Source organism: Paroedura picta, chromosome 3 (genome assembly GCF_049243985.1).
Source record: "Paroedura picta isolate Pp20150507F chromosome 3, Ppicta_v3.0, whole genome shotgun sequence".
In the NCBI taxonomy this organism is placed as follows: domain Eukaryota; kingdom Metazoa; phylum Chordata; class Lepidosauria; order Squamata; family Gekkonidae; genus Paroedura; species Paroedura picta.
This window is the reverse complement of record NC_135371.1, coordinates 87113886-87129993: the sequence shown is the minus strand read 5'-3', so window position 1 is coordinate 87129993 and position 16108 is coordinate 87113886. Positions and strand designations below refer to the sequence as shown.

The 16108-nt window shown below is 43.4% G+C and overlaps 1 protein-coding gene across 4 annotated transcripts in view; it reads right to left on the bottom strand.

Moving 5' to 3' along the window:
- The window catches only part of KLHL3 (kelch like family member 3), a 71816-nt gene that overhangs the window by 24060 nt on the left and 31648 nt on the right, over positions 1–16108 (bottom strand). For all 4 annotated transcript variants that reach the window (XM_077326751.1, XM_077326748.1, XM_077326749.1 and 1 more), the window contains exons 3-6: positions 15765–15871; positions 8272–8393; positions 3165–3327; positions 30–139 (exon numbers count right to left, since the gene is read on the bottom strand). In XM_077326751.1, the coding sequence (XP_077182866.1) occupies positions 30–139; positions 3165–3327; positions 8272–8393; positions 15765–15871 (502 nt within the window). The remainder of the gene's footprint in view (positions 1–29; positions 140–3164; positions 3328–8271; positions 8394–15764; positions 15872–16108) is intronic.

Genomic DNA, 16108 nt, shown 5'->3' with positions numbered 1-16108 from the left:
CATGTTACAAGTGGGACAGTAAACCATACCTTTTCCTCTGATGAAACTGTGAGCTTGTCACTAGATATCAAACTGCAAACTTGGTCCAAACTAAGGCTGAGAAACTCTTCACCAAGCATCACCTCAGGGAAGTGCTGCTCTGTTCAAAATAATCAGAAGTTAAAGAGAGATTATAATGAAATTCAAGATCTAAAACTAAGTGAATAATCAGCAACAGTCAACCATGATTACTGAACTGTGAGATCACTGAATAAAAGAACCTTCTTCCTGGTAGGATGAAACACCTGCACTGAATTAACTACAGAAATTCAGTTTCCAAACCACGTCATCAAAATCTTTGGATTTTACAAACAACTTGGTAAAAACTAATAAGGCAGGCTTTCTCAACCAGAGTTTTATGAACCCTTGGTGTTTATTGATATCCCTTGGAAGGGTTTCCGGAATGTTTTAAATTGATTTTTAATATATTTTAAAAGTGTGTTAAACATTTCTCGGATGGTATGACCATATGTGATCATGTTGACACCTCCACGCCCTCCCTAAATGGCCAATGATGGGCCTTGAGGGGGTGGGAAGGGGAGAGGCCCAGGTGGGCATGTACACACCTATGCTTCCCAACTATATTCTGCACAATCGCACCACTTCTGGAGTTTCTTGAAGCCTGAAAAATGTTTCAAGGATTTCTCAGTGGTAAAAGGGTTGAGAAAGACTGTAAAAAGATGTGGGGCTGCCTTCTTCCCTACCTCCACCGAAATCTAGTCGTTTACAAATCCACATAAGGAAAGCTCTTTTCATCTGCCAGTTGCTAGACTGTGCCCCAAATCTAACCAACCTACAGTTGCATGTAATGGTTAGTGATGGTCTAGGACTGTGCAGACATGGATTGAAATAAGAAAAGGGGAATGAGAAAGAATCAAATAGAAATATTATGGCACAACCACTTTTGTGTTGCATTTTTTGCTGCCATTGTCATTTTGTTTCTTTTATAAATTCTTTTATAAATATAATTTCTATTGCTATAGATCTTAGAAGCATTATATCTGTATCTGCCAGCAGATGGCACTAATAAACAGTAATTTTTTTTCCAAAACCATGAATGATACCATGGTATACAGATCATCCAATCTTTGTACAAATAAATATAGGTGTGAGAATACTACAATCCTGATGAAATATTCATAATTTTATAGGGTCAGAAATTTACTTCTCTACTGCTCTATATCAGTCAATATTTAATTCTAGTCATGGATCAGCAAAATAAAACATACATTACTTACCCACAGCTAACAAAACCACACTATTTGATTCAAGGTTCTATCTAGGAGTAATTTTGCATACCTTCTTCCTAGTTTTCCCTCCTGCTCTCACTTTAACAGGCAGATGTTTGACTCAGTACAGTTAATGTAAAGCCAAAGAATTTTGACAGCGTTTTTTAAACAGCATTTCATTAACGTTACATAGGATGCTGCACTAAAAGGGCCCCACATAGCCAATAAAACAACAAATGCAGTTCTTGTAATTACCCAAAAGTCAAATGAAAACTGAATGCAAGACTTGTCGAGTTAAAGATTAAACTGCCCTAACAAAACAAAACAAAAAAACAATCATTAAGCACCAGCCATTTGTCCCAAACCAGCTTTTCTTCTGCTGGGCATGTGCTAGGCAAATGATAGAAAAGGTTTAATCAGGATTTGAAGATCATCTGAGTCACACCCAGCCTTTTGTGCCAGATGGTACTCTTCATTTGCTGTGTTTTAAATCCTACTCTGAGGTCACAGAAAAGGTGAATTGAGCATGGGTCTGAACTGTCAGAGAAAAAGAAAGCCACAAGCTATTTTCTACTTGCCAGTTGTGTTTGCTTTACCATGTGAAAACAAATACGAACAACAAGTGGTGGCATAAACAAGCATGATGCGATTTGAAAAAGATTTGAGATTTGAATCATCTTTTCTAGCCTGCCTTTCTTCTGGTAGTGTTTTAACAAGGTATTGAGTTAGGGAAAGGTAGATGATCACTGAGAGAAGTAAGATAGATTGGGTAAACAGGATTTGATAAGGCTGTTCTACAATATTGCAGCTTTTGAAAAACAATATAATTTATGAATAAGAAAGGGAATTGGGCACAACACTGTTAACACATTGAAAGCAGTGTCCATGCCTAGTTCCATCAGGATATCACCCAAGGCAGAATGCAAAGTCCAGCATGGGCATTCAAAAATTACAAGTGGGAACCTAAAAGGGCTGGGGGGGGGGGGAGGGGGAATCTCATAGGCTTCCACTACACTATTTCTTCCTTGACAGCCCTTATAGTGTCTCCCCTTTCCCTGCTTCCTTTGCTCCTTCCTTCCCAAATACTGTGGCTGCCTAACAATGATCATGGAACTTTTTAAAAGTTACACGTGCTCATTTTAGCATTGTAGGTTAAAAAAAAGGTTTCAGCATTCTCAGATCTGGGCAATTTTGCTTTTAGAGCAGTGGTCCCCAACCTGCGGGCCGCGGCCCGGTGCCGGGCCGCAAAGGCCATGGCGCCGGGCCGCGGCTCCCTCTCCCCGCCCCGCCCCCGCAGTAAAAAACTTCCCAGGCCGCAAGCTTGCGGCCCGGGAAGCTTCTTACTGCGGAAGGCGGGGAGAGGGAATCAGGGCCGGGCCGCGCCTGTGCGGGCCACGCCCGCTCGGCCCGATCCGCGGGCACGGCCCGGGCGCGGCTCGCGGGCGCGGCTCGGGTGCGGCCCGATCCGCGGGCGCGGCGTGGGCGCGGCCCACGGGCGCGGCGTGGGCGCGGCCCGCGGGCGCGGCCCGATCCGTGGGCGCGGCCCGCGGGCGCGGCCCGATCCGCGGGCGTGGCCCGCACGGGCGCGGTCCGCGGGGGCGCGGCCCGATGCCCTGCCGGTCCCCAGCCTCGGAAAGGTTGGGGACCGCTGTTTTAGAGTATAGAACCATTGTTCTATAAACACAAACAAAAAGTATTCATCCTTGCATATTGATACAATTTAAAGCAAACAATTAATTGCAAATTATCGCATTCTTAAAACTTCTGTTCTTTCATTAACCTGAAACTTCATCAAGCTTCACTCTCCTCCCCCTCTTTTTTTTTTGGTTATGGTGAAGCACAAGACTCTCCCCCATCCCAGGTATTGATGCCTCTGTATTTTGCTGCTGTGATCACCTGCATAGGCATTGGCCTGTTGCAGTAGTTCAGTGCAAGTATGCACATCTGCGAAGGCCCGGATTCCAAGGCAATTTGTGGGATGAAGCTGAGACTGAAGAAAATCACAACAGTTTTGTCGAACATCCATTAACTGCAGTAGGCTGGCTGCTGGCAACAGTACCTGAAGGACAGAGAAAGGAAAGCAGGAGTCACCAGTTGAAACGGTAGACTTCGGTCTCCACAAAATAACCCATTGCAGCTTGCTACACCATTCTTTAAAAAGAGACAGTAGGGTATTATGCATGACAGGAAACATGGCAAAAAGTCTATAAACCAAGACGTGCTTTTTAAAATCCTGCACATGACACCGTTTTCACCATGGAAAATCTACCGTAGTGGATTTTTGCTGGTTTCTGCGCAGTATTTAAAACTAGATTTACTACTACTTTTATTTATGACAGTGCCGAAGACAATTGTTTTTTGCATACATAAATGTGAACGTGCTTTTGGTCTCCCCTCCCGTGTGCTGTTGTACACCAGTGGGTAAACAGACAACCCCTAATCCCTTGTCCACCAATGGGAATTCAAGGAACCCCTTGTTTGGCACAGACCTTCCCACCTCTGCTGTTACAACATTACACCAGCAGAACCTAATTTATTCATTCCCTCAGAGGCATTGCAAACCACTCTCTACAAGGAACAGTATATCTCTGAGGGAAAAGGTTGTAGTGTCAGCATTCAAAAAGCTATGTGCCCCCAAGGAAATTTCTTGTTGAGGTCTCCATGTCCATGAACTACAATTCCCATGACGCCCTATCAGCAGCATGTGCCAGAGTGGCAGTCATGTGACACTGCAGCTGATCATGGTTTGCCAATCAGCATCTATCGCAATGGAGGAAGTGCCTCCCCCCTTTAAGGATTTTTCATCCTAAGCCTTTCAAATGCATAATCGTATGCAGAAAAAAACAACACAGTATTAGAGCACAGGGATAAATGCAACCGATATTTTAAACGATGATTTAAATGGGTCGGCGTGCTGACTTCAGTGAAAATCTGGACGTGCATAATAGCCCAATTAAACAGACAGCAGAGTTACTGGTTCTGAAGCATCACTGGACAATGATCCTTTGGATATTTCTCCTCCACTCTTCCACACTAAGGAGACTAAAAATGCCATCAGGAGCTGAACAATAGCCCTGCTTTTGTACATCAAAGCAAATTCAGCTAAATCCTCAGATTTTCCTAGAAAGTAGGCAATAACTGGTATTACCAAACAAGGAAGGACTACAATAGAATGTTGTTTCTCTGTGCACATTTTGATCTTTTCCTGTACTCCATAAACCAACAGCTCATAATTCCACAATTGTTTTGATTTTACATTTAGCCCATCATCCCAATTATGCTTTTTTCCCAATGTAACATTTAATGTCTTGTAGTATAGAAGCATTGTAGTAAAAGAGATGTTAAGAGTGTCCAACTAGGAAGACTCAGAATCAGGTCCATACAAAGCTGACTACATGAACTTGGGCCAGTAACTTTCTCTCACCCCAGCCTACCTCAGATGATTACTGAGAGAATAAAATGGAGGTGGGAAGAATCATGTATGTCATCTTGAGCTCCTTGAGAGTAGGATAGAAATATGATAGCTGCAGAAAGCTGTTCCTTCATATGTACCATTCTCTCACATTATGAAATAAATGATTTTGTATATTCACTAAGTAGCCACTGCATATTAACTCTACACACTCAAAGACTTAAAGGGATGAGAGTCCAAGAGTGCTGGGAGTCTCTTAAAAGTGAAATCCTGAAGGCTCAATCACAAACAATTCCCTTAAGAAGAAAAAATGGAAGGAACCAAAGAAAGCCAAGGTGGCTCCATAAGCAGTTGTCAAATGATTTGAGGAATAAAAAAAGAGACATTTGAGAAATGGAAGGAAGGCTTTATTACCAAGGATGATTATAAACAAATAACCAATAATTGTAGGAAGAGTGTTAGAATAGCTAAAGCTCAATATGAGCTTAGGCTAGCAAGAAATGCTAAACATAGCAAAAAAGGGTTCTTCAGTTATATTTCAAGTATGAAAAACAATAGGGACACGGTAGGACAACTGCAAGGAAAAGAAAGTGAAATTATAACAGATGAAGAGAGGGCTGAACTGCTTAATTCCTATTTCTCCTCAGTCTTCTCTTGTAAAGGAAATAGTGTTCAATGTGGCAAAAATGTAACAAAACAGGGGGGATGGGAATGGCGCCCTAGGATCACTGTGGGGGCAAGTCCATGAACAACTAGTTTCTTTCAATGAAACAAAGGGTACTAAAAGAACTTGCAGATGTCATCTCTGAACCTCTGTCCATTCTTTTTGACACTTCTTGGAGAATGGGTGAGGCGCCAGATAATAAGAGGCGGGCAAATGTTGTCCCCATCTTCAAGAAATGGAAAAAGGAGGATCTGGGTAACTATCGACCCGTCAGCTTGACATTTGTAACTGGCAAATTTTGGAACAAATTATCAAACACTCGGTCCTTGAGCAGCTGTAACAGAGAGCTATGATTTCTAAGACTCAGCATGGGTATCACAAGAACAAGTCATGTCAGACCAACCTTGCTGGATCAGGGGACAAGCTGGTAAAATGCGATATGGATCCTAATCCTGTCAGGTGGATCGGTAACTGGTTAACAGATCATACCTAAAGGTTAGTTGTTAATGGGTCAGCATCCTCTTGGAGAAGAGTGAGAAGTGGAGTAAGTACCCCAGGGATCTGTCCTGGGGCCTGTGTTGTTCAACATATTTATAAATGATTTGGATGAAGGATTAGAGGGGATACCAAACTGGGAGAGGTAGCAAATACAACAGAAGACAGAATCAGAAGACAGGTTGATCTTGATAGCCTTGAGAACTGGTCTAAACTGAATAAAATGAAATTCAATAGAGACAAATGTAAAATTCTGCATTTAGGTAAGAAAAACCATCTACACCAATATAGGATGGGGGAGACTTGTCTTGGCAATAGTATGTGCAAAAAGGATCTACAAGTCTTAGTAGACCACACATTGAACGTGAGTCAACAGTGTGACTCGATGGCTAAAAAGGCAAATGGGATTTTGGGCTGTATCAAATAGAGTATCGTGGCCAGATCACGGGAGATGATTGTACCGCTTTACTCTGCTCTGGTTCAGTACTTGTTCAGTTTTGGGCACCACAGTTGAAGAGGGATGTAGACAAGCTGGAGCGTGTCCAGAGGAGGGCAACAAAGATGGTGAAGGGTTTGGAGACCAAGACGTATGAGGAAAGGTTGGGAGAGGTTGGTCTGTTTAGCCTGGAGAGGAGACGACTGAGAGGGGATCCGATACCCATCTTCAAGTATTTAAAAGGCTGCCATTTAGAGGATGAAGCAGTGTTGTTCTCACTTGCCCCGGAGGAATGGACCAGAACAAATGGGATGAAATGAATTCAAAAGAAATTCTTTCTAAACATCCAGAAGAAGTTCCTGACAGCGGTTTCTCAGTGGAACAGGCTTCCTCGGGAGGTGGTGGGTTCTCCATCTTTGGAAATCTTTAAACAGGCTGGATAGCCATCTGATGGAGAGACTGATTCTGTGAAGGTTCAAAGGGGTGGCAGGTTACAGTGGATGAGCGGATAGGGTTGTGAGTGTTCTGTTTTCTGTTCTAGATTTCATGGTTGATCAGTATTAATTTGGCTTTTTCCATCATGAAAAACTATTGTTTTTATTCTGCTGGAAATGATCCAGAGAAACATGACAAGAATGGTCATAACACAGTATGTGAGCAAGGAGCAAATGTTTGACCACTGCCTTAGCTCGCTGCATCCCAGAAGAACAGTTGTAAAAGTACAACATGCCCTAGGGTACTCTCACTGTACTATTCTAACTAGGGTACATTCACTGTACTATTCCAACAAGAAAAAACCAACCCAGCTGGCTCATACGGGAATATTACAAATAAGTAACTTTCTCAGAGAGCATTGCAACCCCAACAGGCAACAATAAAACACAGAAAATTAATTAAGCTATGGTTTTCCAGAGCTAGAACAGATCCCAAGAACAGATTAACCAAAACTAATGATGATTGTTCACTTTACATTAAGTATCTATGAACTACTTTAATGTTTTACAAAATTGACTCCAAAATTTAACACTTCATCTGCTGGAACTTCCACAAAATCCAACACACCCCTTTAAGACTGCTAAAAGACATGCTGCCAGAGAGTACTGGTCCATTGTCTACAGTGGTTGGTGGCAATTCTCCAGGCTCTCTCCCTAATTTGCTAACTAAAATGCTTTAAGAAATGATGCCAAGAATCAAACTTGGGGACTTAACCATGCAAAGTAGGCAGAGTGAAAAGATCAAGAAACTGCTAGGTCTCCTATTATTTCCCTCAAAGGAGTAGACAATTCCCACACCGGCTATTACAAGTAAAATCTGAACCAGTCAAAATAGTATTAATATTTTAATAGCTATAGGACTAGTTTGAATTCTGTTACTTTTCATCCCTCCTAATTTCTATCAAGCTCTTCCAGATGATTGAGCATGCTTAAATGAAATGAAACTAAGTTTTACACTGTACACTTCCAAATTGCAGAGGGAGACTTAAATTTATATAAGAAAACATATTCCAATGCTGGTGTTGGAATACTGTGAACATTAATTCTAGCAGTCACTTTCACTTTTATTAAATATGAATTTATGTATCAATGAGGCAGCTACTTGTTTCAAACAAACACATCTCTTGTTATATACCCAGGTTCCAAAACTTTGAAGTTTGGAGGATCTAACTGTAACAGTTAGAAGGGCCATGGGTCTATGGCAGAACACAGACAACATGCAGAAATCCCCAAATTCAATCCCTGACATCCCCATCTGGGAAAATCTCCTTTGCTTGAGGCATTGGAGAATCACTGCCAGTCAGGATGGACAATACTTGGAATAAGGCAGCTTCATGTGTTTGGTATCAACTTCGGCATTTGTTTACAGCATACTTGAAGACTGCCAAAAATGAACAATGTATTTCAAAAATATTTTGCAGTACACAATAAAACATTGTCTTAGATTCCAAGCAAATCCACATGTACCTTTAGGCCTGGTGAGCTTTTAAAGCTCTCCTCACCTGAACATTCTCTTCTGTGACTTCTATCTCAGCTGTATAGATGTAATCGATCAGCTTACTTAATGTCAGCCCATCAACATCTTTGATTTCAATCTTCTTTGCTTTGCTTTCGGTCATATCTCCTAAAACAAAACAACAATACAGATATATTCATACTCTCAATTTCCCCTTCTCCACTTACCTCTCCATATGCTCAACATGAATGTTTCTCCCAGCCCTCTTTTTAGCACCACCTTCAAAATGATCTGAACAAACTCCATTTTGTCAAGTCTAAGAAACACTCCCAAATCTGTCAAGTGCTACCTGCAAAGCTACTTCAAGGCCTGTTTGGCAAGGCGTTTCTGCCTCAGGGCTTGTTACAGCTCAGAGAACTGAGCAGGAATGAGAACCACTTACCACATAGAACTGAACATGAAAAACACTACATTTTAAAAGTGTGTTTGATACCAAGAGGTCCTGATATGTATCTATTCACATTCTTCCACAAAGAAACGTGGAAAGGGGTTGAGCTCTCTTTTCTCTATTCTGAAAAGACGCAGAAGTGAAGAGGTGGCCAGCGTGCACTCTCTCAATTGGATCTTTCTTTGAAGAAACCTTCACCACAAAGAAAAGGAACTGCTAGTGGTGCTATTCTTAATATCCAGCACACATCCTTTATGTAGTAGCATGCTTGTTTGGAACACTGGGAAGTTCTTCAGGCTCTGTAATGTTCAACAGCAGCCTCCTAACCAGGAGGTATAGATAAGTGACAGACTGGCAGGCAGGAAATGTGAAGTGTACAGAAGTCTTATGCAGATGGTGTGGTCATTCACAGCACGGAGTGAGAGAGCAGAGACGAGTATACCTACTGCCTTCACACAAACATGAGTGGTCTATATAGACTGTGAACACAAGGTCTCTGTCTACATGGGCACAATTTCTCTGTAAATGATGCTGGAACATCAGTGATCAGAGGGAGAGGGTGTGATACAGTCACTTCCTCCATGTGTTTGGCACATGCACACCACTTGAAGATCATGTGGAAACAAGAGGCAGGGTTGGCATATTCATGCCCACTATCTCTCTCGATGTGGTAAGTGATCACATGATGACATCTGCATAGGTCTAGAGCAGAAATTCCCAACCAGGGCTCCCTGGAGTCCTGGTGCTCTGTGAGCTTTTCGGGCTTTCCCCTATATCCTGCCTTAATGGACTCAGCCATACTTCCAGCTCAGTTCCAGAGCTCCTCAAATCCTTAAAAAATATTCCAGCAGCTCCTCCATGGTCAAAAGATTAAAATGGCTGGTCTGGATTATCCTTTAGTACAGTGGTCCCCAACCTTTATTAGGCTGGGGACCGGCAGGGCATCGGGCCGCGCCCGCGCATCGAGCCGCGCCCGAAAGCCACGCCCGCGGATCGGGCCGCGCCCGCGGATCGGGCTGCACGGGCGCGGCCCGGCCCTGATTCCCTCTCCCCGCCCTCCCGCAGTAAGTAGCTTCCCGGGCCGCAAGCTTGCGGCCTGGGAAGTTTTTTACTGCGGGGGGGGGGGGCGGGGAGAGGGAGCTGCGGCCCGGCGCCATGGCCTTTGCGGCCCGGCGCCGGGCCGCGGCCCGCAGGTTGGGGACCACTGCTTTAGTACACTGTTGTGCTTTTATTTGGGGAGGAGGGGAGATGGTTTATATTTTTCTATATGTGGAAAAATTAGAGAGCAGTATCATAAGAAATGTTGAAAAGTCATGTCATACCAAGTATTATATTATAATGAGTTCTGCCACTAACCCTGAATGCTTCATAAGATACCAAGCTTCATTCAATCTTGTATTAGGGTCATCTGAAGGAGAACATTCCGAAGAAGCCATTTTGCAGGAAAGCAGATTACAGACTTGAAACTGTTCCCACCTACCCACCCTGCATTTTCCCACTGTAAGTAATCATAGTTATTCTGCAGCTTCCTCCAGCCGTTATATGTGGCTTTTGGCTTTCTTCACCTTTACGGAGCATGATCAATGCCACTACTTCAGGACAGCTGTCCACCCTTCCCCTTAACTATTAGAAGTCCCATATAAGGCCTGCAAAATATTTTGGCTGCATGTTTTCCAGATGCTGGATGACAAGAATAGAATCCTGCTTGCATGCCACAAACTGCTATAGAAAGGATTACGTAACGTCCATAAGCCTCTCTACTTGTAATACATATATAACTAGATCTTGGACAGAAGTATAGCAGAATGCACTCCACTTTGTCTGACCATCTGATTTTTCAGGCATTATGGATATATCCTTAGCAGTATGAATAACAAGATCATGTTACATTTATAAGCACCCACTATTACTTTCCACCTCATATTCATTACCCAGACAAATTTTAACCTGGGAGAGGGAGAGAAAGAAACTGTCTTTCTGTTCCACCATCATGGCTCCAATCCAAATTGGGCTCCCTCATGGCTGCTATTAAGTGAGCTAAATACATCAAAAGATTCTGATCTCTGATCTTGCCTGTCATCTAGTTTAGCCCCTGGAGACTTCTGAAGGTCCTTTATTTTGCAACCAAGAGCTTCTATGTGGTATACTCTAGTGGATGCCAGCAAGAGCCTTGTATACTGCGTGTAAAAAAATGAGTTAAACAGTACTGCATATCTATAACTGTTGTTTATCACAGGCCAGCCACCAGAAGATTTTTAGTTAGCTTAGTAACAGCGCAGGAGAAGCCAACTGGAGAAGTTAGGGCCATTTTTCCCACCCAATGTTCACATGCTCCAGGGAGAGACCATTAAGGTACAATGGAGGTCCTAGGAGGTCCAAATTATTAAGGCTCTTGAGGAATCTCTTTGAAATTTTGTGACAAAATTGATTTACTTTCTACATGAATATGAAAGGCAGAGACTGCTGCTAGATGGACCTTAATAGAAGACAATGGTAAGCCTGAATTCTTTAAGGATAGTAAATATTCTAAAATCAGAGTTAATGGACAGTTAGTAGAAGAGACCTCTTCCCTGTTCCTTAACCACAAAGTGAAACGCCTCCATTTATAAGAATGGAGTATCCAAGCATTGACCAGAACTGACTTCACAGAGTCAAAGAAGGCCTGCTCAGCTGGGTTATCTACCAGACTGTCAGATGCAGTTTCTCCACCTCTGAGTGGGAAGTGCTCTGTACACTCAATGGGTCTAGGGATGTGCAATTCAGTATAATTTGCTCTTTGGGCTTGAATTTGCTGGTCGTCCGCAGCCCACGGGAGGCACACTGCCTTGACCAGGGCCTTTTCAGTCCTGGCTCCAACCTGGTGGAATGAGCTCCCAGAAGAGGTGAGGACCCTGACAGAGCTTTATTATTATATTATTTATTATTATTATTATTATTAAATTTTTAGACCGCCCTTCTCCCAATAGGTCTCAGGGCGGTTTACAACATAAATAGTTAAAACACAATAAAATCCCCATAAAAACCCCAATTAAAAGTTACATATAACATATAGCGGCGGTGGTCACAATTCTGATCTTAGTTCAGCCTGGTGGAGAGAATAATGTTCAGAAGAGGGTGGCACCAATACAATAGATCTAACCATGATCTCGATGATAGAGATCTCAATATTGGAGGGGATCCTCTGATGGATTAGTGGGAGAGCTGCCCTGACCTCAACCATATGCCTGGCTGAAGAGCTCCGTCTTACAGGCCCTGCGGAAAGCTGGTAGATCCTGCAGGGCCCTTAGCTCTTCTGGGAGCTCATTCCACCAGGTTGGGGCCAGGACTGAAAAGGCCCTGGCCCGGGTCGAGGCCAGGCGAACATCCCGTGGGCCCGGGACAACCAGTAAATTCATACCCGCAGAGCGGAGTGCTCTGCGGGGGGCATAAGCAACCAAGCGGTCCCGCAGGTAGACGGGACCCAGGCTGCGTATAGCCTTAAAGGTCAATACCAATACCTTGAATCTGATTCGGAAACAGACTAGTAACCAGTGCAGATGACGAAGCACCGGCTGAATGTGGGCCCTCAAAGGTGTTCTAGTGAGGACCCTGGCAGCCGCGTTTTGGACCAGCTGTAACTTCCGAGTCAAAGACAAGGGAAGGCCCGCGTAGAGCGAGTTACAGAAGTCTAATCTGGAAGTGACCGTTGCATGGGTCACTGTAGCCAGGTGTTCCGAGGACAGGTAGGGCGCTAGTAGCCGGGCTTGGCGAAGATGGAAAAATGCCGTCCGAGCTACATTGATGACCTGAGCCTCCATAGAGAGGGAGGCATCAAATGTCACTCCAAAATTCCTGGCAACTGGTGCAGGTGTTAATTGCACCCCGTTCAGGCATGGGAGGCGCGCTTCCTGGTCCTAGCCAGGCTTGGCGAAGATGGAAAAATGCCGTCCGAGCTACATTGGTGACCTGAGCCTCCATAGAGAGGGAGGCATCAAATGTCACTCGTGCAGGTGTTAATTGCACCCCGTTCAGGCATGGGAGGCGTGCTTCCTGGTCCTGCCCTCTTCTGCCCAGCCACTGGACCTCCGTCTTGGAGGGGCTGAGTTTCAGGCGACTCTGCCTGAGCCATCCAGCTACCGCTTCCAAACAGCTGGCAAATGTATCCGGGGTGGAGTCCGGCCTGCCGTCCATTAGGAAGTAGAGCTGGGTGTCATCCGCATATTGGTGGCAACCCAGCCCATAGCATTCACAGTTCCACAAGATGGAGCCCTTCTTGCCAGGCACTTGGTGGAATTGCAGTAGGTCATTAACTGCAGTAGGTTGGCTGCTGGCAACAGTATCTGAAGGACAGAGACTAGCAATCTGACCAGCCTTCTTTGCACCGTTTGGAACTTGGCATTTGGTTGAGGCCAGGCTATGGAAGATCTGGGTCCTTCCTCCAGAGGCCCTTCCAATGCCCTGACAATCTAGGGCATGAGATGCCCCCTCCCGAGGTTTATGGGCAGTATTGTACTGGTAGTGGACTGGTGAGCTGCGAAGGAATATACTGGATGTTGCTTAGAGATTGTAATGTTATTGTTGTTTTTACTGAGTTTACTGTAAACCACCATGAGCAGGTATGGTCTGGGAGTGGCTTTAACAAATTTTAAAATAAACTCATTAAAAAAATAAATAATGGAAGAATACATGAGCCCCTTGATAAAGCAGCTACAATTGCACTCTTATTAATTGAAAAAAGTTGCAATTTTATCCAAACCTGCTAATTCATGAAGGCAGCAGCTTGAGCGTGGGTGTCTAAAATCACACAGTGTTTCTTTTTGCTGGCTATAAGACAGAGAATATCAGGCAAGGCTCTCTGAATTATTTGTGTATCTGAAGCATTCATGCATTAGCTGTAAGTGTACTTTGGGCAAACTGAGAATTAAACCTTCTTGATTCTAGTCTTCATGAAGTCAGCAACTAAACTGAACTGGTCCAGCCCAAACACTGGACTTCAAGGCCACTCTTTTCCTCCACATTCTCTTTCCTCCCTTAGATGGCAGAGTTAGGGCACATGCGCCTTGTTCCCCCTGTTTTAAACAGCATTTAGATAGAAGCTGCTTCCCTTTTCAGACACAGTCATGGAGGCAAAGTTTAGCGGTAAATGGAAGGCTAGGGGGAAATGTGCAGTCATGTGAGCTATTGCTTGGCAACAACACAGGCTTAATGCTTCCTGCTAATCCAGAAGCATAGAGGATGCCTGCGTGACTGCACTTAAACATTCCCTTCCCAACATAACCCTTCCTAACACAGCAAGCATGAATGTAGCTGGAAATAAAGTGGTTGTTACTACCACCTCTTCAATTAGAGTACCAGTGGGAGGAAAGGATTATGCACCAATGTCTTCTGCCTTCACCACCTCCTGAGAACTGACAGAAGCATTTGGATAGAGGATCCCACCATAGGCTATCGGTAGCCACACAGATGTTGTCTACATGTCATCTCCCTTGAGGTCAAACAGAATCACAGTATGGATTAGGGACCAATGATGCAATACATTAGTGAGTCAGGTCACTTTTCTCAGTTACATGGCAGCTGCAGGAAATTTTCTTCCCCAAGCATTGCAGAGCCTAGTTTGGATCAAGACTGTGGCACCAGGGGAAGGAAGTGCTCCAGCTGTACCTCCATGCCATTTGACTTAGTCAAAATGACTCCTGGGCACTTTTTGTACTGGTGCGACTTCTTAAAAATGCATTGTGTCTTTTAGCTTTCTGATATGCTTTAAGCCAGTATCTCATTGTGTCTAAGGGCCACTTCAAGCAGAGCAAGTCTCCTACAGATCATTCGCTGTTTTGCTGACAATTCTCGAATCCAATATGAGGTTTGTCATGTGTGATAAATTCACACCTGTACTTTGCCATGTGTGTGTATATCTTCCTGTTTGTTTAATAAACTTTTGTGAACCAATGCATGAAATGTGTTTTGAGCTAACATAAGGTACAGAAACAGAGTTGTAAGCAAGAGGTGCAGACTGTGACATCTCTATGAAAGTCCAAATACATTTGGGCTGCCTCTCACACTCATTTAGAATATTTCTATCAGAGCTCTGCTCAAGGCAGCTTGCAATGAAAAACCACAATATTAAAAACACAAGCAATGTTAAAACAGAGGCGGACCTAATTAAAAGCCTACGTAAAAAGATGTGTTTTAGCCTGACGTCGGAAATAAAAGTACAAGTAGATACCAGGCAAGCATCAAAGGGGGAGAGTGTTCCAAAAGCACTGGGTGCTATTACAGAAAAGGCCCTGTCTCTACCAAAAGGCAGTTCTGATAAAATATATATCAATGTATATATGTGCCAATTTTCATCATGCATCAGATGAAAAGGACTCATGGCTCTAGGCCATGAAAGCGTAAGCCACATTTCTATTTTGCCTGCAATACAATCTGAGATACTACATTAGAATCTGTAGCAACTGTTGCAGAAAAAACAGACCTTATTAAAAAAGCAAATTTTCAATGGCAAAAGATATCAGCCAGTATCTAAGCACATACTTCAGGAAACTTAAGTTTCCATAACAGCGGTAGCAATTTTTGACAATTCCCTGTACCTGCTAAAGCTATGTGCTTTTACAAAAAAGCTGATTATAGTGTTTGCCCAGCATTTTCCCCACAGATCTGGGTTATGCTCCATGTCATTCTTTATGTTTTCTTTCAGTAATAAAGATTCACTTACAGGCCAAATGATATCATTCAAATTGGTATCTTTTAACAATAGATGAACCAGTCATGTGAAACAACCCACCACAGGGACCAAGCAAATTTGACTGCAAACATTCAAAACAAAGTATTTGCAAGACGTAACTTAAATCTTCCTGATCTGTGGGGGTGAACCACTCCACAATGATTATTAGAAATGTTTGTGAATGTTTGCTTCCAGATTTATGTTTGTTCCTGTTGCAAAAGAACATTTCCAAACAACCATAAGCCTCTAACTCCAACTGTAATGGATGATAGGTCAATGGAGCTGTATCTCAAAAGGTGCATCTCCCAATAGTAGCAGCATCAAGCACAACACTGGTACTAAATACATCTCTTAAAGCAATAATGGTACTTTGCTAGAAGCACATTACCTGTAAACATTGCACAGAAATAGGGACTGCAAGCTGCTAGGACGATACGATGGGCTTCAATCTCAACATCTTCCGCAACAATCATCACATCGCAGAGAAGCCGTTTGCTGCAAAGACACCAACAGTCATGGTTTTAGAAAATGGTCTCTCACTGGGATTGCTATAGGGCACTTCTGACAACTATCAAGGAAAATCAAAGTCACGTGCAATTATCTAGCATTAAAAGTGATGTTCTTGCCATCTGTAATTCTTTCAAATGAGGTGGGTAAACATCTAAAATGTAAACCTCTAGCAGGATGAGGGAGAGATGAAATCAAATCCTTCATTGCTGAGACCATGGGACG